Source organism: Cydia splendana, chromosome 11 (genome assembly GCF_910591565.1).
Source record: "Cydia splendana chromosome 11, ilCydSple1.2, whole genome shotgun sequence".
Classification (NCBI taxonomy): Eukaryota; Metazoa; Arthropoda; class Insecta; order Lepidoptera; family Tortricidae; genus Cydia; species Cydia splendana.
This window is the reverse complement of record NC_085970.1, coordinates 15,966,859-15,990,790: the sequence shown is the minus strand read 5'-3', so window position 1 is coordinate 15,990,790 and position 23,932 is coordinate 15,966,859. Positions and strand designations below refer to the sequence as shown.

Here is a 23,932-nt window from a genome sequence, read left to right as displayed (position 1 = left end):
GATATAAGATGAAATTAAAACGACGCCTTTTCGGTTGTTCTTCATAGTCATTTGTATGTATGTAAATATGACTTTTTATATATCTAGAACTGAGTATAAACGTATTGTAGTGTTTTATATTGCAATTAAACGAGTACAAAATATAAAATGCACCAAAATGATTGTTTTATTTCTATAATGAAATTTGAATCAGTTTCATAAGAGTTTATTATAAATCGTTAAGAAACTTATTTTACAATAATGAATGTTCAGGTAGATTAGTGGTTTTATATTCAATTGGCCTCACAGGGGTCAGGTATAATCTAATTAAAATAATAATATCTAAATTACTGATTACTAACTAACTACCTTATTGTAAAACAGGTTATTTGTAATAAGAGTATAACATAAAAGTGTACATTTAGAATAACAACTATCAAAATATCAACATAAGGTGCAGGGGGGCCATTCCGACTGTGGGGTAATTTCAACTAATCGAAATATCTCCCATGTTTTACATTATTAACTAGAGTGCCATATATGTCCAGATAGCGTAAAAGATGTGTTGTGTGTGACTAGTTAATCATGTAAACCATGGAAGATATTTCGATTAGTTAAAATTATCCCGCAGTCGAAATTATCCCCTGCACCTTAATTAAAAATATTAAAACAATAATATAAGCTTCATAATATCAAGTTTACAAACACAATGATGAGCATTAGCATCACTAAGATTTTTTTTTTTCGTTAAAAAAATGATTATTAAATATTCTACTCTTAAAATTATTTTTTTTAAACAGTTACTTAGATTTTTAAAGCTCCGAATGTAAGATAGATCTCTCATTACAACATTCGGATATCATAAAAAATTAATCATACTTGTAAACTACAAGTAAGTATGCAAACATGCATATTTAACTGATTTTTAAAACTATTTACCATTGCATTTCATGTCTTAACTTAAACTATTTTACAATGATTTTAATATTCATAAAAACTTAATATGGTTACAAGAGACATACATATCGCTGACACAATACACAGACCAATATTACGGGGTTCTATACTTCACTTTTTATCAATATTTTACTGAAATCTGAACATTGTCATAGTGACATTAAGTTGAACTTCAACTATCTTGAAAATGTAACATAGAACCCTGTAATATTGGGCCAGCGATATGTATTTTATTATATTGCTGTTTCGCTGATGATGCCGGCGCTTAACCTTTTCGACGCCGTGTCAAACACAAAAGCTGTCACGCGGACGCCTCGTCACCGAAGTGTCAAAACTGAAATTGAACTTTATGCATATGCACGTAGGTCTATGTTGCTCGTGGTCTGTGAGCGATTAATCAGTCTTTGGCGTTGAACCTGCGGTGCGGATATATCTGTCATTGGCGTCTACAAGGTTAACGTCAATCAGCAGTGTAGTATGAAACTTCCCATACAATAAAATGTAGCGAACGTTTTAACAGTGACAGACGGTTTGGTGCAACCGACCCTTAGTCAGGTTTGTGCTGTTCCCGTACGCGTTGTATTTCTGTTTTGATGGCGGATATGATCGGCAGCGCGGGGTCGGCGGCGGGCAGGCGCGGCCGCGCCAGCACCAGCGCCGGGTTCACTGTGGGCGTCGGCGGCAGCCGGGTTAGGGACTGTGTAAAGGAAAAAACCGGTCAAATGAGAGTCGGACTCGCGTTCCAAGGGTTCCGTACATTACTCAATTTTAAACAATGTATTTTTTTATGTGGAACTTGAATGAAATGTCTAAACCCGTAGGGTCGGATCAAAAACTTAGTTATTAAGTCCGACTCACGCTTGACTGTACATTTCTAATAGGTTTTCCTGTCATATAGGTAAAGAACTATTTTGTGTATTTATTTCAAAATTTTAGACCCAGTTTTGTGTATTTATTTCAAAGTTTTCGGAGAAAAAGGGGGGGGGGGGATGGTCGGGCAGACAGACAGACTCACGACTGATCCTATAAGAAGTATAAGATAAGGGTTCCGTTTTTTCCTTTTGAGGTACGGAACCCTAAAAAAGAACGATAAATATGGCGGCGGAAGTTGTCGTCCCATTAGACACTATCAAACTTTTCACACAATTATTCTGTCTCTTTTGTTTCTTTTTTTATGCAAAAGATTTATTGTGTGTTATTGTAACGCCTTATTTATCTTACAAGAACATTTTAATCCATTGACTGCCAAGTCATACATACAATGCGCCACCGTAATGTCCGTAAACCATATCAGAAAGTGCATGTCCGTGGGACTCTTTGGCGGTTAAAGAGTTATATAATGTTGACAGACGGTTTTGTTGAACTGGACCCACGGATGTACATTAAAAGCGAATAAAATATGAACGATAGCTTAAGGCTCCGTCACACAGGCGCGTTTTCCGGGTGGGACGTGAGCGGGGCGCCGCTTTTACATATAATAGACCGCGAGCCACGAACAGGTTTCCATGACCAATAGCCTCCCGGGCGATAACTCGTATAGTGGTTAACGGCTACGTATGATGAATCTTCGTGGACGTCAGCTGCCGCTCCGTTGGTGGGTTAAGGATTGGCAGCCACCGAAACACGTAAAAAAAAATATCTTTTCAGTCATCGCCTCCCGTTTGATACTTTGTCAGATGATAGTTTAGGTGCTATTGTTAATAAAAAAAATCGTCAGCCGGTTGTATCGCGGTGGAAACACCGTCAGCTGATCACATGAACATGTAAAACATTCATACACATTGTTATCCTTATACATAGTAATTTAGCACTATCTAATCTAATGAAAAAGATGACTTGGTTAACTAATATTTCTTAGCATTTGGGTATACATATTTTCATTACCTTTACTTGATAATGATAACCTTCAAGCCACAAAGACGATGAAGAAATTAAAACAAATAACGATGAAACTTCATTCCCCTTCCAATTTATTTCTGTCCGCTGCCGCTGTTTCCAATATTTTCGGAGAAAGTAAAGAATTATTTGTGGATAATTTTCAGGCTAATAAGACTGTCTTTTAATTATAATAGGTACCATAACACTCTTATCAAGTTGAACTGAACTCTGACAAAGCGAATTTTATAAGATTTTCCATGCGGAAAACAGATCCGGTCGCACATAACCTCAAACTTTACGCACATAACTGTAAGGAAAACCGGCCAATTATTTTACATGTTCATGTGCTGACGTTCTTTCCACCACGATACAACCGGCTGACGATTTTTTTATTAACAATAGCACCTAAACTATTGTCTGGCAAAGTATCAAACGGGAGGCAATGACTGAAAAAAGATTTTATTTTTACATGTTCATGTGCACAGCTGACGGTGTTTCCACCGCGATACAACCGGCTGACGATTGTTTTTATTAACAATAGCACCTAAACTATTGTCTGGCAAAGTATCAAACGGGAGGCGATGACTGAAAAAAGATTTTTTTTTACATGTTCATGTGCACAGCTGACGGTGTTTCCACCGCGATACAACCGGCTGACGATTTTTTTTATTAACAATAGCACCTAAACTATCATCTGACAAAAGTGACAAAGTATCAAGCGGGAGGCGATGACTAAAAAAAAATTTTTTTACGTGTTTCGGTGGCTGTCATTCCTCAACCCGCCAACGGAGCGGCAGTTAACGTCCACGAGGGTTCATCATATATGGTCGTTAACCACTATACGAGTTTTCACCCGGGAGGCGATGACTGACGAAATTTGCGCCTGGCCCGCGGTCTATAAAACGCTCAGGCCCCGCCCGGAAAACGCGCCTGTGTGACGGAACCTTTAAAGACCAATAAATGTCGGTTTAAAGAGATTATCAAGAGTAAACATTACGTGTGGTGGTGTAGGCCCCCACGCCCTTGCGGGAGGAGCCCCGCGCTCGGCGGCGCGCAGCTGCGACGTCCGCGGCCGCGCCTCGTGGGCCTCTATAGTGGCTGCTGTGCTTCCTCGACTGGAATAAGTTTTGGTACAGTTCATATCACGCAGTTTCCGGTGTCGAAGGAATTTAAACCTTCTAAACAGAAAATACACTCTATTTATTTTTAAACAAAGGTCAAGTCGCTACTATGCAGTAGGTATGCAGCTACTGAATAGAAGGGTCAAATCTCAAACGTGCCGCGAGTTGGAACTGCGGCCGTTTGATATGATATGAATTATAATTCTCACAATTCGTGTCGTACAAGTCAAAGGAATTTGTACCTTCTATCCGTTAGTTACAGTCCATATTTAAATGGCCCCAATAGTAGGTAGATAGCAACTGTCGTGTGTGTCTAAAACCTTCGTGTATCTACCTACCTAGGTAGGCACCTGCATTATTGATCGAGTTTTAGCTTTTAGCCTTTCATTAGAGTTAATCAAAATTACAAATCTTACCCAGCACCAGCAGAACGGCCCCGCACGGTGTCTAAAGCGGTGTATGGAGAACCAGGCAGGCGAACGTTGTCGTTTCGCGCCTGAGCTATTTCTCCTTCTGAAAACATAACAGAGATTTCCTTCAATTCAAATTCAATTAATTAAAAGACTGAATTTTTATTTCCACACATATAAATATCATTACAGGCAGAACCCAATGCGATATTGTTGCAAAAACTCAAACATAAACAGACAAACAAAAAAACAAGTACATACTAATCTATTCACTACAAAGAGTTAATAATGCTACTTTTGTGAATATTAATTGCTGCTCTTAAACCCGATGACCACTGGGGCAGACAAGCCAACCAGAACCAAAGGACGTAGCAAGCGTAGAAACCCCCAGCAAGGTGGTCCAAATAGCAAGGAACCGTCAGATCAGTATCCTTGGCCTCCTTGAGCATTCGATTCGATCGATTGCGCATTTGATCGAGAATCATTTGCGGTCTATGGTTAACTTGGCTAGACTAGATCGTACCATTCTTCTTCTAAACAATATAGGTATCAGTCAACACCACCGAAGAGAGTGAAGGGATCATCCATAAGCTCGTTGAATCTCTGTCGAATTCGAGAGACTACGTGGTATGGCAGACTTGGATGGACTAAGACCTTACCTTTCTTTTACTCAACGATATAGGTATCCTGGGAGTTGGATGAACCAGCGCTACCGAAGAGAGTGAAGGCATCATCCATAAGCTTTGAATCTCTGTCGCATTCGAGAGACTGGACGTGGTAATAGCAGACTTGGATGGACTAAGACCTTACCTTTCTTTTACTCAACGATATAGGTATCCTGGGAGTTGGATGAGCCAGCACCACCGAAGAGAGTGAAGGCATCATCCATAAGCTTTGAATCTCTGTAGAATTCGAGAGACTACGTGGTATGGCAGACTTGGATGGACTAAGACCTTACCTTTCTTTTACTCAACGATATAGGTATCCTGGGAGTTGGATGAACCAGCGCTACCGAAGAGAGTGAAGGCATCATCCATAAGCTTTGAATCTCTGTCGCATTCGAGAGACTGGACGTGGTAATAGCAGACTTGGATGGACTAAGACCTTACCTTTCTTTTTCTCAACAATATAGGTATCCTGGGAGTTGGATGAGCCAGCACTACCGAAGAGAGTGAAGGCATCATCCATTAGCTCGTTGAATCTCTGTCGCATGCGAGAGTCTTTCCGGGGAGTGGCAGACTTGGCTGGGCTTGGCGGTTTCGATGCTGTGAAAAGTAAAAACTGTCAGATGATTCCTTTTATAGGTAAAAAAGGGCAAAATCTTCGACCTAGTTGATTGACCATCCATGAAATTAGCTGCTAGTTTTTACATTTGATTTGATATTATTAGGCAAAGATACGTCAGTCATTAGGTCAAACTCTAAAAATCACCTATTTTTGACGGTCAATAACCACGACAGCTCACGATAAATCGTGTGTGGGAGATGTATGTCAGATGAAATTATTATTGTTCGTCATACCATCCTTAATCCTCTGGCAGTGTAGGTCCCACACCAAAGGCCCTATAACACCCGGGTCCTTATCAATGCTCCCCAGCCGGACCAACTGCGAGGCCATCTGGCGGCGAGGCACAGCATCCGCAGTTCTCTTCGGAGTAGTTATTGGTGAGTCGATGTCGAGGTGACGGACTGATACTGGTTCGAGGATGCGAGAGAGGGGTTCCACTAGGTTGCCTCTGGAAGAAATTGTTAAGGTCGATGATGTTTAAAAGAAATGTGAAACTTGCACAACCAAAACCTCTGGAATCTAATGAATGAGAGACCCTGGAAAGGAAAAGGAAGGAATTACTCTGGATGGGCGGCATCATGGTGTAGATTGCTTAATAGGTCATCAAAAGGCCGTAGTCCACTGCAATGCACTGGACATCTCAACTAGCTGTGTGCCTGACAGTTACGACGGAACACATTGTTTGTTTGTTCTATAATAATAATAATATCAGCTGCTTCGATCATACTATCTTAATCCTGTTTCGATTCTTCTGCTGCATTCTCAACGCATCCCCCTTCTATTTTAAACACACTAAATACTGCCGAAATCCTTATAGTTCCAACTCGATTTTTAATGTGGCATCATCAAAGCGTGGGGTTTCAGTCTTCAACACCCTAACACCGGATTTGATACTCCTAAAGCAGGCTGTAATTTTTGTGTTTTCGGCATAGTGCTTTAGAGACCTTAACAATGCTAAAAGCACAAGACTTACCTTGGAAACGAGTTAACTGAAGGCATAATCGACAGAACAGACAGGACGTCGGCGTCTGTGGGGCTGAAGGTTGCTCACTATCCGAACTGTCCAAGCCAGCCGCTTCTAGCAAACTATCTGTAGTCTCATCTCAACTCGTTTCTCCTGTGGCATCTGCACGTCTTCAACACACTCTTAACATCGAATCCGATACTCTACAGCAGTCTGTAATCCTTGTGTGTTTCCTTCGTACTTTACCCTATTTAAATCTGCATTTGGGCACTTACCTTGGGAACGAATTCACTGAAGGCATCGACAGGTAAGACGTCGGCGTCTGCGGAGCTGAAGGTTGCCCACTATCTGAACTTTCCAGGCCAGCCGCTTAATTCTAGCAAACTGTCCGTAGTTCCAACATGTTTCTTCTGCGGCATTCTCAGAGCTTGGGGTTTCAGTCTCCAACACCCTTACACTGGATTTGATACTCCTAAAGTAGTCTGCAATTTTCGAGTTTTGGCATTGTGCTTTAGAGACCTTAACAATGCTAAAGGCACAAGACTTACCTTGGAAACGAGTTAACTGAAGGCATCGACAGGTAAGACGTCGGCGTCTGCGGAGCTGAAGGTTGCCCACTATCTGAACTGTCCAAGCCAGTCGCTTCTAGCAAACTGCCCGTAGTTCCAACATGTTTCTTCTGCGGCATTCTCAGAGCTTGGGGTTTCAGTCTCCAACACCCTTACACTGGATTTGATACTCCTAAAGTAGTCTGCAATTTTCGAGTTTTGGCATTGTGCTTTAGAGACCTTAACAATGCTAAAGGCACAAGACTTACCTTGGAAACGAGTTAACTGAAGGCATCGACAGATAAGACGTAGGCGTCTGCGGAGCTGAAGGTTGCCCACTATCTGAACTGTCCAAGCCAGCCGCTTCTAGCAAACTATCCGTAGTTCCAACACGTTTCTTCTGCGGCATTCTCAACGCATGGGGTTTCTTTTGTCGACGACGCACGGTTGCTACGTCTTCGGATATTCCGGATGATGTCGTGGATGAACTGTTGGAAATTAAAATGATCACTGATTGATCAGTAAATGAGAAATTCCCTTAATTACCCTTGGGTCCTCGATTGTCGACTATTATTTATTACGAGGTCTTAAAACTCCATTTAGGCTTAGTTTAGTTTTTTATATTTTCTTGATATTTTTTAATGCTTTTGTTTTGGTCAGTTGTCGTATAAAATCTTGTTGTTAGCATAGCCGGCTGTTTGGTTTCTGCTCTCCCTAGCTATCCCTAACATTAATGATCCGGTTCAAAGGACCATTAATATTAGAGATCTAGGGAGAGTAAAAACCATACAACTGTCTCATTCAGGATTACCAAATGCTTTAGCTTTAAGCAAGGCACAGGATAAGTTAGTCTTTACGCATTATGTGAAGTATGATTGGAAATATATTTGATAATCATAAATTAACTCACCTCGAAGCACTCGCCGCTCTGTAAATGGGTAGCAACGTGCTACTAGGCCTTGTTCTGCTAGGGGACACTACGCTTATCAACTGAAAAATATAAAAAAAGTGACATCATATCAAGCAGAGTAAGCTATTTCCCTATAGAAGATAGAACTAGTTGATGATAGCAAATCTTACCCTGCCATCTTTTTCTTCGTGAACTTGTTTTAATTGATTTCTTTCTGCCTCTCTTAACATTTCATTTCTGTATGCTCGGAGGGAGGCTGCCGATTTGATTGCTTTTCGCCTAAAAAATAAACAATATACATCGACCAAGAAAAAAAATAGGTACCTACGTATGCAGCTCTACTACTACAAAGATTCTCAGGTAACGAACGGACTACCATAGCAAGATTAATTTTTTTGTGAGGTTTTGTCAGGATTGTAAGCCATGACTAACCGTCTAAAGTAACGTCACGGCGCTGAGGTGGGCAGAAGTGGTCGAATAGGTCGATAAAATAAGACCTTTGGGTTTGGGTTTCCACGATATTTAGTATCTAAATTAACAGAAAACCTCACCTCTGAGCCAAACACAGCAGCACAAACAGCACCAACACTAGCAGAACCGCTATAGTGGCTCCCACTGCCAGCGCCCACAGCTCCGTCCCGTGGATACCGCTCACTGCTGCTTCGCCTTCCAGACCCTCAGCCGCCTTCAGGTACGCTGCTGAAATGGCTTGATTTGTAATTTTACGCAAGTTTTGCTTAAGGAATAAGTATACAGGCATATGTGTATCGGGTTGGCCAAAATATTCATGCCCAAAGCCAGTGAGATTTTTTAGACTAGAAGAGCCGGATAACGCAACTCTACTTTATATATTCCTATAGGGGCCTAAATTTTTTTTTGTTGCGTTCTATTAGATGCAGTGTCATAAAGGTCTATAGGTAATATAAAGGCCCAATACGCCTAAATTCGTTAAGCCCTCAAGTTAACACACACACACCAAATTAAAACAACGGGTTGCACTCCGGGAGAGCCGGCAGAAGTGAAAACTCAATGACATTGTAACAGTTTTTCGATCAGGTCACGTGTCCGTCTTACGTCTTACGAATCTTACGGTCACGTGACCTGTCGCGAGTTTAACATTTTTTCCCCATCACAAAAAGTGCACAGCGCCGCTAAAGAAGTTTTCACTTCAAAAAGTCGATGACCAAAGTAGATACAGTCAGACCGGTTTCATTTGAGCTCTACTCACGCTCAGCTTTAGTAGTGACTACGGCTCCCAACTCCCTGGCCACTTCGGCGTCACGTACAAGTCTCATGTCCCTGGCAGCTACTGCTGCAGGCACCGCTCTACCGCCCACAAGTACCACGTAGACGATTTGGACGCTCCCGGTTTCTGTGAACTGAAAATTCAAAGGGCTTCTGTGAGCTGAAAATTCAAAGTTCAGGAGATAAAAATCTCACTCCGTCAACCAGTGAAGGATGAGCCCACGTGGTAAAAGTAGCCAAAGCCACGGGCGTTTGCCCCCCCCCCCCCCCCCCCCCCGCACCTTGCGCATTGTGGCCGTAAAAAAACCTAAGTTTCACTTCGTCCGTGGGCCCCATGATATAATTTGCTACAGGCCCCGCGCTGGCTTAATCCTGCACTGCCGTCAACTCGACTAACTTTGAGAGACGTTGGGAGAGATTCCATCCTGCCCAAAAAGGTCGAGATTTCTTTCCTAAATTTTGCTCTCTACACCTTTCTCGTATGATTGATTTTAAAATGCCTTAAACTATTTTACCTCAGTTATATTCTGGATGTGGACTTGCACTGGTGGTTGCTGTTCCGGTTTTATAATCTCTCTTTTAAACAACATCGTCTCATTGCTATTATCTTCTTCTAAAGGAATATCTATCAATTCCCCCTTCTCACTTTCTCCCTCATCTTGGTCTGATACTTCTCTCTTTCTTACTACTACTGTAGGAGGAACTAAGATCCATGATTCAACGTCTGCAAGCCTCGTTGCTTTTATATCCTCTTTTAAGGTAAGGTTTTCGTTTTCAATAGGGATGTCTATTTTAGAATAATCTATTATTTTTGTTAGCTGTACAATTTCAGTCATGGAAGGAACTATCGTTGAACTATCGAGGTATCTTAGGGGGGTGTTGGAAGCAGCGATTTGATTATCGTCTTTGTTTACTACAAATGAATGCACTTCGTGTTTCTTTCTCGTTTGCGGGGCGTCTAAAGACTTTATTATTCCCAGATGGCGTTCTTGTTGTCTGAAATATTTCAAAGGTAGTTGAATAAACGACGAAAGTGTCATGTCACATTATACTTGAAGTCAATTTCTAAATTACAACCACGCGGCACGCGGCTATGCCGTCAGTTGGATATGTTTCTTCTCCTTTTAACTAACCCCAAATAAAATCCGTTAGCCCGGCATGGTCACCATGCGTTGTGAGAAAGATGGGAAATCAAATAATTTATTGAAAATTAGGTCTGTTATTTTATGTAGACAGTCGATCTATTAACTATAATATTTAATAGGTAGACGGAAAGAGGTGGGGAGGTACTGCAGTTAGGCTATTAGAAGTATTTCCTCACTTCTTCTGAATAAACCAAATGCACTTCTATATTGTACAAGCACTACAAGCGTTGGGATGTGAATTTTAAACAATATACGCGAAAAACACGTTAAGGTTATTTTAATGAAATTAATAGGTATTCATTTTACCTTAGAAAGGCCTTCTGATACAACCTAGCCAGCCTCAACTGCAGACTGTCAGGGGTGGATCCTTGTATGACAGTCAGCAGCCAATACCGTCGATCCTCTGGTATCTCTGGCTCCAAACTGCCTGGAGGAACCGGCTCGCCGCAGTTGAGGACACATTCTCCTGTTGTTTTGTCAGTCACCGCCTGTATTTTAAATTGTCTTTAACTCATACATACATTCTCAAGACTAGTTATTGGTCTGAAATCCTTCAGGTTATATTATAGGCTCTCTCCCCTATTAATTTTATTATTGTAAGAGTGAGTTTTATCAAATGGGCATATAAAATAAATGGGTTAAGAATATTAGGCACTAAATAACAGTGGGAAATGCTCTAATTGCTCCAGTGTATATTTGGGAAATTCTATATACACATAGTGGATAATATTACCCATATTGCAATCCAGTCAGGTAAAGAACAAATTGCGCCGTGCATTAAAATTTCTCTTTTGTCAGTCTTTTGTTTACTTGAAAAGTAGAGGCACTTCCTACTCGAAGGTGTATGTTAATTAGAATTACATACATATAATGAATGAACCTTCTGTAGCTAAGTATGTTGTGCAGCTCTAAATCTGAACGCTTGCCCCCACAGAAAAAAGACAATTACCTACTGTTCTTTTTTTGCCCCTCACGCGACCACTTCCTCAGCCTTTGAATCCTCAAAACTCACGCATGAACTGCTCAAATACTTTAAATAGGGACACTGAATACCTGTGGCGGAAACGAATCCAGGTACACAGTGGCAAGAACCGTAGTTGTGTGCACAATTGGTGTGGGCTGAGAAGGCTCCGGCAGGGGTGAGTCCGGAGGAGGTGGCCCATCTCCTGAACCTGTCCAGAAGAAATCTTCGAGGCGTGGCGTGCGCTCGTGCTGGTCCGGGGATACCAGGAGGTACACTGGTAATGGAAAAAGAGAGTTAAGTAGTAGTCTCCTTGACTGATAAGAAATAAGTAGTTTGTCAAAAATTTAATTATTGATACTTCTCTTTCAACAGGCAACTAATACTCATATCATAGGTACCTATATAGGGACTATCAAACCCAAGCACAATTAGGTTGCGTTGTTTTATCACAGAGTTCCTATGGCCATCTCCGTGTGTCCATCAGTAAATAAACGTTGTTACAGTTCCAGACAGTAGATATTGTTAATTGGCACACAACTGTATAAATTATAAGTCGCAGGCAATTCTCATTGGGAGTCCTCACTTCATCTCTAAGTTGTCTGAAGTCACAATGTCTAAAATTCTCTTCGATGGAACACACATTCCTTTCCCAGCCACTGTAAGAAATATAGGCATTGTCATGGATCAGACTCTTTCTTGGGCATCCCACGTGACTGAAACCAGTAGAAGACTTTTTGCTTCCCTGCACTCGCTTCGTCGTCTCCAGAGTTTCCTCCCTGTCCACACGAAAGTCATGCTAGCACGTTCTCTGCTTATTCCCCTTCTTGATTATGCGGACATTGCTGTTATGGATCTCACGGAGGAACTACTTGACAAGCTTGAGCGTTTGCAAAATGTTTGCATCAGATACATTTTTGGCTTACGCAAATTTGATCATATTTCATCTTTCCGCTCCCAACTCAAATGGCTGCCCATTCGGCGTCGTAGAGACATTCATGTACTTTCCCTTCTCTTTAACGTCCTTTTCTCTCCCTCTTCTCCCCCTTATCTCTCGGAGAGATTTAAATTTTTAGCAGACGGCAGCGGGTACCGGCTCCGTTCCAGTGCAGATCTCTCTCTGGCTATCCCGCCACACAAACACCGATCCTATGACAAGTCTTTTACTGTGTACTTACTCTGTCAAATTATGGAATTCCTTACCGTCTTCTCTTCGAAAGTGTCAATCGGTCGCATCGCTAAAGGCGAATTTAAAAAAGTTATGACTTTCTGACGGAACTTCAATCTAAAAGATGTATGCGGTTAGGTAGTTTTAGTATATATGTATTATATCATATATAATGTATTATATGTATTATATATTTTAAATATATATAGCTGTTTGCATGTTTGTTATATTTCATATCCCATACTTTGTATATACATAATTATAGTATTAGGATATAGGTTTACCTATCTTGTAGGATATTAAATATTTTATCTTTATGCCGTTTAGTACAGCTTTTATGTCTACCGTTCTCCAATTCTCCCTCAATTGCTCAAGGGTTAACTGGAAGAGATCCCTGAAAGGGATAAGTTCGCCTTTGTACTAATGATGTGTGTTCTTTCATGTTTCTTTTTGTACAATAAAGTATTTTACTACTACTACTACTACTACTGTACCTTTATAAATTATAATAATATATGTTTATTTAATTACACAAACGGGTCTACCGCGATATAATTTCATTGTTTTTACCTTTAATTCCGACGTTTCAGCTGAGTTGCACCAGCTGTGGTCACGGAAAGACTGACGTCCCAACAAATGTCAACGGAGATATTAATAAAACACCACTAAACTACCCGAAATTAGTTTATAAAAATGTTCGGGGTAGACAAAGAAATTGCAGCTACCCGTTAAAGTTTAATGTTTATTGTCCACGGCACGACACGCAACACTCACAGTATCCGTACACTGGTCCGAAGATATATCCGCTGGTTTCAACATTTGAATCACTGGTCCCCAAGTAGACGATAATTTGTACCCGTCCTCACGATTGAAATTTTTAGGGTGTTTTTTAATTTCAAAACCCGACCCGACCCGGGGTAGACCCGTTTGTGTAATTAAATATGTGTACAAAACGCGAGAGTTTAAAGTGTTATATAATATATGTTCTTTGAATATACGTTTATAGTACCATGGTATAAATAAACCATTCGGTATGTTGTTCGAGTATGGCCAATAGATGACACCTCGCTGTCACCTCTATTGACACAATGACTTAAGTTTCAAGATGACATGTATTGGAAGAATTGGGACCGCGTCTAGCACCAGTACATTTACCTTAGTCGTGTTAGCCCTATCTAATCGCATTAGGTTCTGCAGGGATTGGCTAAAATAACTCAATCCTCATTATTCAATATCATAACAAGCTAACGTCGATGACAGGCTAACCGCATGAATGCATCGCGTGACGTACTGTAGGCTTTATTGGCTGGAATAACTTCGGCTGAGCAGGATACTGTGTGGTACAAGCCGATGTAGCGGGATGTTGGTTTAAAAATATTCTTGCGTACCTTAACCTACACCTTAACCTCTAACCTCGCTGAATTTTAAGTCATCATAATTGCATTTTATTCGAGAACAATTTTTTTTGCTCTACAAAATAAACCGAGGACAATATGAGATCACATTCTTTAGTGTATCGTAAGAGCTAATTTAATTACAATCGAGAGTTTTAATTTATGTCCCATTTTGTACCTTGTCAGAGTGACAATAGTATGAGGTCTCTATATAGAGACTTTCATATTGATTGTCACTGTGACAAGGTACGAAATGGGTCATAAATTAATAGTTTCAATCGCACATACAAGCTGCTATTTTGAAAATACAAAAAATTTGGTACGCACTACGTAGTTTGCAGTCATATTGTAGCTGGAATAGCTACCTACAGACGAATGACTGACTTCAACACTTTCAACCCTTGTATGAGAATTTTATTTAGGGTGTAAAAGTGTACACTTTTCTCCATTGCGAATAGATTTACCTATTAAGGGGTTGAATAAGCAATCTTTGACCTGACCTAGTAATTGAAAATCGGACGATACTGAAAAGCCCGCGGTTTTCTTATCCCTCGAGCCAAGCTGTCAGGAAAATACTTTTGCACCAGTCTGTGCCATCCCCCGCTTTATATATAAAAGAAACGCATTTCCTCGACGATGCCACGATATTGATACCGATATAAATTCCTTGACTGTTTTAGCAAGTAAACCTAGTTTGCGGGCCATTTTTGCATGGACTGAAGACTAAGGGAGACCTTTTGACGATTCTAACCAAGAAACATAGATTATCAGGCCATAGCCTATGGTCTTGGCCTGTCCAGAAGGACGAATAAAAAAGCAAGTTCGGTAGAGATGCGGAGAGATGTACGAATTTCGATGTTCGCCGTAGTCCCCATAGTATTAAACTAGGGCAAGATTATGAGGGAAGCGCAGGACTCGCAGGAGGCATCGTTTTATAGCAGTCGTCACGAATCTTTTGCTGCCCTAATCTTTAAAGTCGTATGTCGCGACGTGAATCGTATGGAGAATTGTAAATGTGACTTTTTGGGTTTGTGTGAAAGTATTGCATGCATTAGATAAATCGCATTTAAATCGATCTATGATCGAGATATCACTGGTAAAAGTACCAACAGGTACCTACTGGTAATAGGTAAGTATATACTGAATAAAATTTACAAATACTAAGCTACTTATTAGGTACCTTTAAAGTACATGATTAATTATTTTACATTTCAACCTCCGAGTTACCTACCATAACGTTTCCAACGGGCAAATATGCTTTTTACAGAAATCAATATTACATTAAATATTTAAAAATGTAATTTGTTGGAATATAATAAATATGTAAATTAACATTTTGTCTCAAACTGCTAACCGTGTTTATTGGCGCAGTCGGTAAACTCCATAACCCTGTAATTCGTTATTTATGTTATTATACGTTAACTACTCATGGCAGTGCGGTCAGATCGACTGTTGTATGTTTTGTGGTTCTCATGTTATACATACAGTAAGTGTCGCCATACTAGCTCCTACAGAAAAGTGGATACTTATGTTAGGGCACCGACAATACCACTTCACGTCTCCGAGGAACGCTAGGACAACTCATAAGTAGTTTTATGATATTTATACTTAAAAAAACTTCACAGAGGCCATTACCCAATTCTAGGTCTCAACTCAACTCATAGCACGCCCTTATGAAAGTTTTTTTTGGGAATGTTTCTAGTAAGTGCTGGTTCTCCATTACAGTTATATTTTATTTAGGCAAGGGAGACCAAGGACCTACTCTCATTGGACTGCTTGCACTGGGTAAGTGTTGAGCACACTTACTCCATGTAAGTAGCTCACTTTCATTTTAGCTTCACAAACTCCCCTGTTCACAAAATTTGTTGGGATCTGATCTGCGGCTCTATTTCCATGTAAGGTCTAGCCGAGCGGGCTACTTACATCAGAATAAGATCATATGATAGAATCATCAGACAGATGCAGTGCAGCTCACCTGAGGACTACCGCGAAACACGAAAATCGAATTTCGTCTCTATCCCTCCTGCATATTCGAACGCTAGAGAGTCAGATAACCCTACAATACAAAACGGAATTCAATAATTCTAAAATTCTAAAGTTAAAAAAATAACATGCGTGGTTTTATGTATCATGCTTAAAATACAATCCAAATTTCAGGTAGCTTAGTACTGGCTAGATCATCTCCTTGAACGGTATGGTTGCGTCGTCGTGTAAGCAGGGCCGTAACTTCACAGACAAGCAGTAATATTAGAGCACGTATCCTGTCAGTAACTAGGTTTTATAACGCCACACAATCGCATTAAAAAGGCATATAATAGCTGCATAAATGGCAGTGGGTTTACGCGGTCGTCCGCGCGTCCTTTGTGTGGACAGCGGATGTGGACATACTAGAAGCAGCCGACCGTATAGAGATGACCCTTGCCTTTGATCGATTAAAAAAAATGTTTCCCGCGTAATGAGGACACTGGCGACGGTTGCTCAAACTGTTAACAGACTACGAGTCGTGACTGACATAATTAAGTTAAGTATGGCTACAAACCTATTACAATTTACAATCTAAAACTTATTTATCCCTTTAAAATTTGGTGTCTGTAGATATTTAATTAAGTCATGATGTCATGAAGTCGAAAGTTAACGCGGAAAAGTGATAACTCGTATGATCATTTGATCATGCAATACCTACACAAAATTAGGGCAGTATGTCTACATAATTAATAAAGCGCTACCAAGTTTTTTTAAATAGTTGACTTGGTCAATGTAATAAGTAGGTAATGAATGATCATACATCCATGTTTTTGAACACGGAAATAACACTACAGTAGGTGTACAAAACAATAAAAAATGTACATGCGCCTAGGGTCCGTTCTAATACTTGTAATAATAGAGCCATCCATGGGGGTATATTTAATATTTCTAAGTACGTATTAGATAATGTTGGTACTGGCAGATATACACTTGACCACTCAAAGTTATTTGATTTTAATCAGCACATAATTTTATAAAAACTGGTACTTACTTCTATCATCATTCTCGTATTCTTCGGCCAAAACATAGAACACAAAACAACTAAATATTGAAACTAATAAGTTAACTACGAACATGTTTTAAGTCTCACGACACTGTTATTTGAGTTGTCGCGTCCGAAAATAACGCATTAACCACATTATGAATATCACAGATAATTTGTATTAAATTGCAGCCGCCGCTGAGTAAAAGAAAAAAAAGTTTTTTTTGTATACAAAAGCTAGGCCTAAATATACCTACGTATGTGATAAATGTTTTGTAAAATTATATGAAAGATCAAAACCGACCAGCCACCAAAAAAGCCCGAAAACTACTGTGCGAGTTGGATTGTTATCGCGTTGCCAAGCAACGAGTTTATCAAATTGAATTCCGCGCGCGCAGGGCAAAGGCGCAATTAAATTGTCTATGGTTATTTCAAGTCCAGAACCAAATGTTTAAAAAACAACAGTGAAACTTTAATTTAAAGGTTTTTTATTATCCTTTTCTTGCCTAAATGTAAATTACTAAATTTTTTATGTACATTTTTCATTTTCCAAAAGCTAAAACGTCACTTTCTCTATAAAATTGTCTATGGTCTGACAGTTACAAAATGTTGTCAAGTAATATTTTTTCTACTATTTTATAAATAATTATACTGTGTTAAGAAATCTATAAGTTATGTAAAGTATTTTCCATGGGCTTACCCAGGTTTTTCAAAATAAAAAAGATGTTTTATGCGCACTTAGAGAAGAAGTTTTAAAGTCAATCAGACTATTTTGATAGTTTATTCAATTAAAACCAAAATATTACTTTGCTAATCCGCGAAAAGATAACGTGCTAGTCAATCAGTGCTAACCCGTTATACTTACTTGCGTATTTTTACATGCAATTAATATTCCCACCCTCCCACCGCAAAAATAAATACGCAAATAAATATAACAAACCACCACCAAAACCACTTTTTTGCGGTGGGAGGGTGGGAATATTAATTGCATGTAAAAATACGCAAGTAAGTATAACGGGTTAGCACTGATTGACTAGCACGTTATCTTTTCGCGGATTAGCAAAGTAATATTTTGGTTTTAATTAGTATGGATTTCCGCAAAGTAACGCCTGATTCTATTCACTAGTTTATTCAATGCATTTACTGTAGATACCACTTATTTTCAGCATAAACTATCAGAAAATTTGCTATCTATAAAATGTCTAATAGAATGTAACGATTAGTGAGGAAAATACAGTTTTTATAACAGTCTGTATTACTGCTGCCGGTTATTTTGGTAGAATTCGTAACTTTATGCTGACAACACTGGCAGAGTGCCATCGCACCACCACTCGCAGCTCCATTCGTGTGAGTTCGTCGTTTCCGCTCGACGGACCTTACGCGACGTAAGCGGGTGTGTGCGAAAGTATGAAGTGAAATCGTACCCAGTGTGTGAAATGTTTAGTGGTAGTTTTTACTGTGAAATTTGTGCGAACAAAATGAGTGCAAACGGATAGTCGACTTTCTTACTTCCCGGATTTATAAACATTGGACGGTAGTGGAACACGTAACATTTTGTAGAAACGGATTCAAAATGGCTGTGTTTTGATGGACCCTTTGTCCGATTCGTGTGTTTCTTTCAGCATGGTAGTGGAATCCTACAGTCAGAAATTTGACTTAGAGAGGTGAGAAAGAGGCTTGTTATATAGTAGTGGTTTCCGGGTGTAGAAACTCGAGTGGAAAATACTGGTTCCCGCCGAAGTGAGGTGTCTGTGCGGTGCTTTCTACATGAGCGAGCGATATAAAACGCTTTCTGACGTGTGAGTTTCTCTCATAACATTTTGGTTTTCCGTTTATGTTGCTTATAAAACAGTCTTGCAGTCTTTTACGGCATGAACGTGCTGTCGTATAAATAACTTGGGTGTACTTTTACATTTTAGTTTGAGGCCAACTGTCAACCATGTAAACATATGACATCTTTTATTAGATATTTTTAAGTATTCTTATTGGATTTTTTCGACGTGGCAAGCCGATAATGCCTCGGTTTGTATTGGGAAATTTCCAGTTATAATCAACAGAACAATACTCATATCATTAGGTATTATTAAACCTTTTAAACAGATAATTATGAAAAAAAAACAATGATAGTGATGTAAAACATAAATGTTCATATAAAAGTTGGGTGATAAAGATGCATGAAATTAATCGGTATCTAGATTCAACACTCAAATTTATTATAGTTGTACTCATTCAATTATTGTAGTCATAATTAATAAAATGCTCTACTTTGGTCTACCTTTTGGCTTAAGGCCAAATGACCATTTGGTTTATTTTGGCTCAGAGCTGACAGGTACTCTTGAATCATAATCATAACTAAAACTCATTCACCCAATTTTAATTGGTATTAAAACTGGCCAGAGGCTCATGTCGGGTGAGAACGCAGAAACATATTAACCTCTAACTGCCCAGAGACCTATTCTTCTTCCTCGGTCCCTCATTGCTGAGGATCGCGACCATGTATGCGCTGATACCCACATTCTATTGTATATGATAACATCTAATATGTACGTGCATTTTTAGCAAATAAAATTTTGAATTCGAATTTGAATGTATGCAACGTCTCCACAGTGTGCGATCATAGGCCATATGGGTCAAGCACTGCATGTTGCCGCCAACAACCCTCTTCACTACATCAGACCATCTCGTGGGTGCTTTTCCTCGCGCTCGCTTGCCCTCAATTTGGCCCAAGATAATCTGACTTTCTAGGTCGTGCTTTTTAGACCGCATGATATGACCAAAGAAGCTGAGTGCGCGTTCTTGACATTTTGTAGAGAGCCGTGTGGTGATCTTCAGCTCCTCTAGGATAGACTTATTGGTTCTCATAGCCGTCCAGGGTATGCGTAGGAGCCTTCGCCTGATACTTATAGAAATCCCATTTCATTCTATTTTGAATCTTTATTTTGTTAAGGATAAAGATAGTTTATTATTCAAGTAGGCATATTACAATGCGCTTATGAACATCAAATAAAGCTATACCGGCTTCAACCCTACACCTCTGCCTCAAGAAGGTTTAAGTCCCCCCTCAATTTGACCAATCCAAATTGTTGAGGTTAAAAAAGTGTAGAGGTTAACTTCTAACTGCCCAGAGGCTAATAAAAAGGCCTTCCATTCGTTCATTGTATTTTAAATCTTTATTGATAAATCAAAATTGCAGTCTTGGGCGACTAGAAAATAACTTAGTGGTCATTTTAAGGCCAAGCCACACCGGATGCGTGTGCGTAGACGTGCACGTGCACGTACGCGTCCCGATGCGTTGTATAATACGAAAACTCATACGAGAGGACACACCGCTTGCGTGACGTGTGCGTGACGTGCGCATACGCGTGACTTGCACGCAACGCAGCTCCGACGAGACAAACCGGCTGCGTGCTGCGTGCACGCGTCCACGCAGCGGAGCGGCAACGTCGCTTCGTTGCGTGCAGTGATGACGTTGTGTTTAACTGCGTTCCCTATGAGAGGGCGAACCGAGCAGGTTCGGACACGCACAGCTCGGTGCTGCATAGGTGCTGTGCGTGTACACGCGCAGCTCGCTTGTATTTATTTACAACTCGGCCGGTGCGCGTGCTGGTTTTTAATATGGATTCAGTGATAAAAGAAAAACTAATTAAAATCGTTCGTCAATACGAATGTATATTTACAACATAGCACAAAGATTACAAAAAATACATCTTATAAAAATTTAATTTGGCCTGTGGGAACAAATCGATACTATACTATTACGATAGGTATTAACGATACTATTGGAAAACAAGGTTGTTGTATTGTGAACTATAGTGCGTCGGTGAATAATATTATGTACTCTCAATTATCTCGATTCAAATATGAGACATTTTTTTCCTCTAATTGCAATGGCGGCATTAGGTGAGCTGCTTCCATTTGCAACGGGAGTTATAATAACATGATGTAGGTACTGTCGCAGGCGTATTTTATTTTACTGCACGCATGACTGAGCTGCAGCGTGCGCCTGCGTGGCGTGTGCAGCACACTGCGTTGCGTGCGTTGCGTGACGTGCGCGTCACCCGGTGTGACAGGGGTGCTGCGCACGTCACGCAGCGCACGCAACGCAGCGTGCTGCACACGCAGCCGGTGTGGCTCGGCCTTTAATTCCATTTTTACTTTGTGTGAGGTATATACAAAGGCCGGAATTCTCGTGGCAGTTTTAATTGTCATTAGGGTAGTGTTGTGAATAACGCTCATTTCGAGGCTTAAAGACTCGAACCTTTAAGACTCTCGAGGCTTAACGCCTCAAAGGCGGCAAAGACGATTTCTTACATCCATACGCGTAAAATAAATAAATACAATTCTCAAATATAGTTGAGTCTTCAAGACTTACGAGTCTTGATGGCTCGAGTCTTTAAGCCTAAAAATTAGCGTTATTCACCACAGCATTAGGGACTTCTCATTTATTGACTTTCGATATACCTACCTACCTATATCAATACAATATAGAATATAACATACATATTAAAAAAATATTAAAAGTAGAGGTAAATAACAAGCGATCTTATCGCTAAAGAGCAATCTCTTCCAGATAACTTTTGAGTAGTCGAAAATGCGAAACAGAGACATTGCACATCTCTATTTCGCAATCGCAAAAACAATGAAAACTTGATAGTTAATAGTTTCACATTTAATTACTTTCGTTCGGTGTTTTTTTTTAATTTCACGTTCAAAGTCTATTGTAGGGCTAACAAATATTCTATTATGTGTATTGAAGTCGATAAATGAGAACTCCCTACGATAGTTCTAAAAAGCCACAATAATCCCGTTCTCTGGTTATCTTTTCTTGTTTGCTGGTAGAATTGACTTTTAAAAGATGATTTTGAATGATAAATATTTAATAACATTCATTTTGAATTGATTTCCTTTGATTTTGTATGATATTTTACAGTTAGTATTTTCCTTATGTTGGTGTGGTGAAAAATTTTGTGTTTCACTCAAAATGCACTGCAAAATCTGTTTAACCCTCTTCCCTTGAAATCCTCGCAACGCTCAAGATTCCACTTTTTGAACCACTCCCTATGCTCATGGTTCAATTTTGGAATCTTTCGCTTGCTTGGGTATCAATACTATCAATATAAGCACGAGCGGTAAACAATAACTTTGCCCTTTGTAAATAAATAACTATTGCTTTTGAAAATTACATAGGTATAAATATAACAAAAAGAAATAATAGACATAAAAGACGCTGATTTCAGGGCACCCATATAATCTAAAAGATGTCAGAAAATAATCCGAAAAATCTCTATTTTTGATAGCTAACTAGGTACCTACTACTAAAACTCGGTGAACATAAGGGTTAATCAATAGCTACAGGCATTTAAAAAAGAACAGTTGTATAGAAAATGTTTTATGTTCAGAATAGATAGGCACCTAGCAATAAACGTCGGTGCGAGAGAGCGCGGCGAACGTGAAATGTCGCCGGGACCGTTACTGGTACAGTTAGCAACTAAGTGCGCCTAAACTTTGGCATTGCATGTTTAATGTGCCGGCCGCAAACCTGCCTAGAGGATTGTACCATACGGCAGAAGTTTCTGCACAGAGGAACTGAACGAATGTATTAAAACAATGTCGTATGCAAATTTTGAGTAATTAGTCGGCTTAGTTACTTTCGCCGACCGTACAGTCGCTAGAAGTAGGCTTGACATCGACTAGTTTTGAGTGCGTAGTGCTGAAATATTTGCATTTGTCTACACTAGTGTACCTGTAGTCCTGTACACACACCTGACACACCTCAGGTAAAGTAGTAAGGCCTGCGAACACCGGCTTGCGTGTGCGTGACGTGCACGTGCGCGTGCGCTAAAACGTTGGAGCCGCACACGCCCACGTCACGCAAGCGGTGTGCCGTCTCTCATAAGGATCTGTATACTACAACGCAGCACGCGCACGTGCACGTCACGCACACGTAGCCGGTGTGCACAGGCCTTTGCCTCACACTGATGACTCGGTCGTTATTGTAATCAAGTAGGTACGTAAATACCTACCCACACCAGCTTCCGATATTTTGGGTACGGTGGTAACGACTGGAACGCGACCATCAAAGGCCTTATCGGCGCTTAGCTAATTCTAAAGTGGCCTTAGGGTATAATATCACTTACGTTAAAACGACAGAATAACACTAGTTGGATTATTATACGCTACGAACATAAATAATAAAAAATATAGGCAAGATACATACAGTCAGCAAAGATATAGTTCGTTTTTTAGCATTAGAAAGAAGGTAAGCGATCTTGACATGTCTTTTTATTAAAAATCACGATTGAAAAATAAGTCACAGTAAATATGTTAGGATTATAAATCATATACGATCTTTTACATTCTTTTGCTTTCATAACTAATATAAACTATTTTTTTAAAGCGTTTTTCAATATTTTTTAATAAAAAGACACTTCAAGATTGTTTACTTTCTTTCTAATGCAAAAAAAACTAACTATAGCTCAGCACCCATAATTGTATAATATATAATTATGTAATACACACATATTTGTATGTAGGGGTGCTCAAGTAATAGTTATGATGATTTTATTTCTAATATTTCCCTACAGAAACCGCCTGGTGTGCGTAATTTTCTCGACAAATATACACTTTTACTTAACACGTTGAAATAAAGTTAAAAAAGCAAACATCTCTATATATATCCACGTTGACTGCACCGGCTGTACGCTTTTCTATTCTCTTAATTAACCATCCTTTTCGTCGAATAATAGGTTTTTTTAGCAAATGAAACTTTTATCTTAATTTTCCTCATTATTTTCATACGCGCAATGCATCGTTATTTCCACATGTGGATTTTTCCCGGGATAACTATGTACTTATTTCCTCGTGGAGTATTATTCTGAGAAGGATAAATAAACAGACTACTGCTTGTTGACAAACTTCTGATTATATACCTTTTGTTTATGGTACTTATAGAATCTCC

The 23,932-nt window shown here is 39.6% G+C and overlaps 3 protein-coding genes across 4 annotated transcripts in view; 2 read left to right on the top strand and 1 right to left on the bottom strand.

Annotated features, from left to right (window-relative positions):
- The window catches only part of LOC134794933 (uncharacterized), a 178,303-nt gene that overhangs the window by 23,054 nt on the left and 131,317 nt on the right, over window positions 1-23,932 (top strand). The gene's annotated exons all lie outside the window — the stretch shown is intronic.
- Window positions 190-17,404, bottom strand: LOC134794823 (uncharacterized). Of its 2 annotated transcripts, none has more exons than XM_063766621.1 (14): window positions 16,984-17,404; window positions 11,498-11,682; window positions 10,751-10,932; window positions 9,815-10,295; window positions 9,283-9,433; window positions 8,606-8,753; window positions 8,225-8,333; window positions 8,055-8,134; window positions 7,414-7,632; window positions 5,866-6,080; window positions 5,455-5,610; window positions 4,352-4,448; window positions 3,812-3,929; window positions 190-1,633 (listed from the first exon to the last, which is right to left on the bottom strand). In XM_063766621.1, exons 1-14 carry the CDS (start codon window positions 17,066-17,068, stop codon window positions 1,484-1,486), a joined length of 2,376 nt encoding a protein of 791 aa, XP_063622691.1. In that variant the 5' UTR covers window positions 17,069-17,404; the 3' UTR covers window positions 190-1,483. The 2 variants fall into 2 exon arrangements, with proteins under 2 accessions (XP_063622691.1, XP_063622692.1); XM_063766622.1 differs by having other exon boundaries at window positions 8,606-8,750.
- The window catches only part of LOC134795157 (uncharacterized), a 142,579-nt gene continuing 136,890 nt past the window's right edge, over window positions 18,244-23,932 (top strand). The window contains exon 1 of the mRNA XM_063766987.1: window positions 18,244-18,638. The gene's annotated coding sequence lies outside the window, so the exon portion shown is untranslated. The remainder of the gene's footprint in view (window positions 18,639-23,932) is intronic.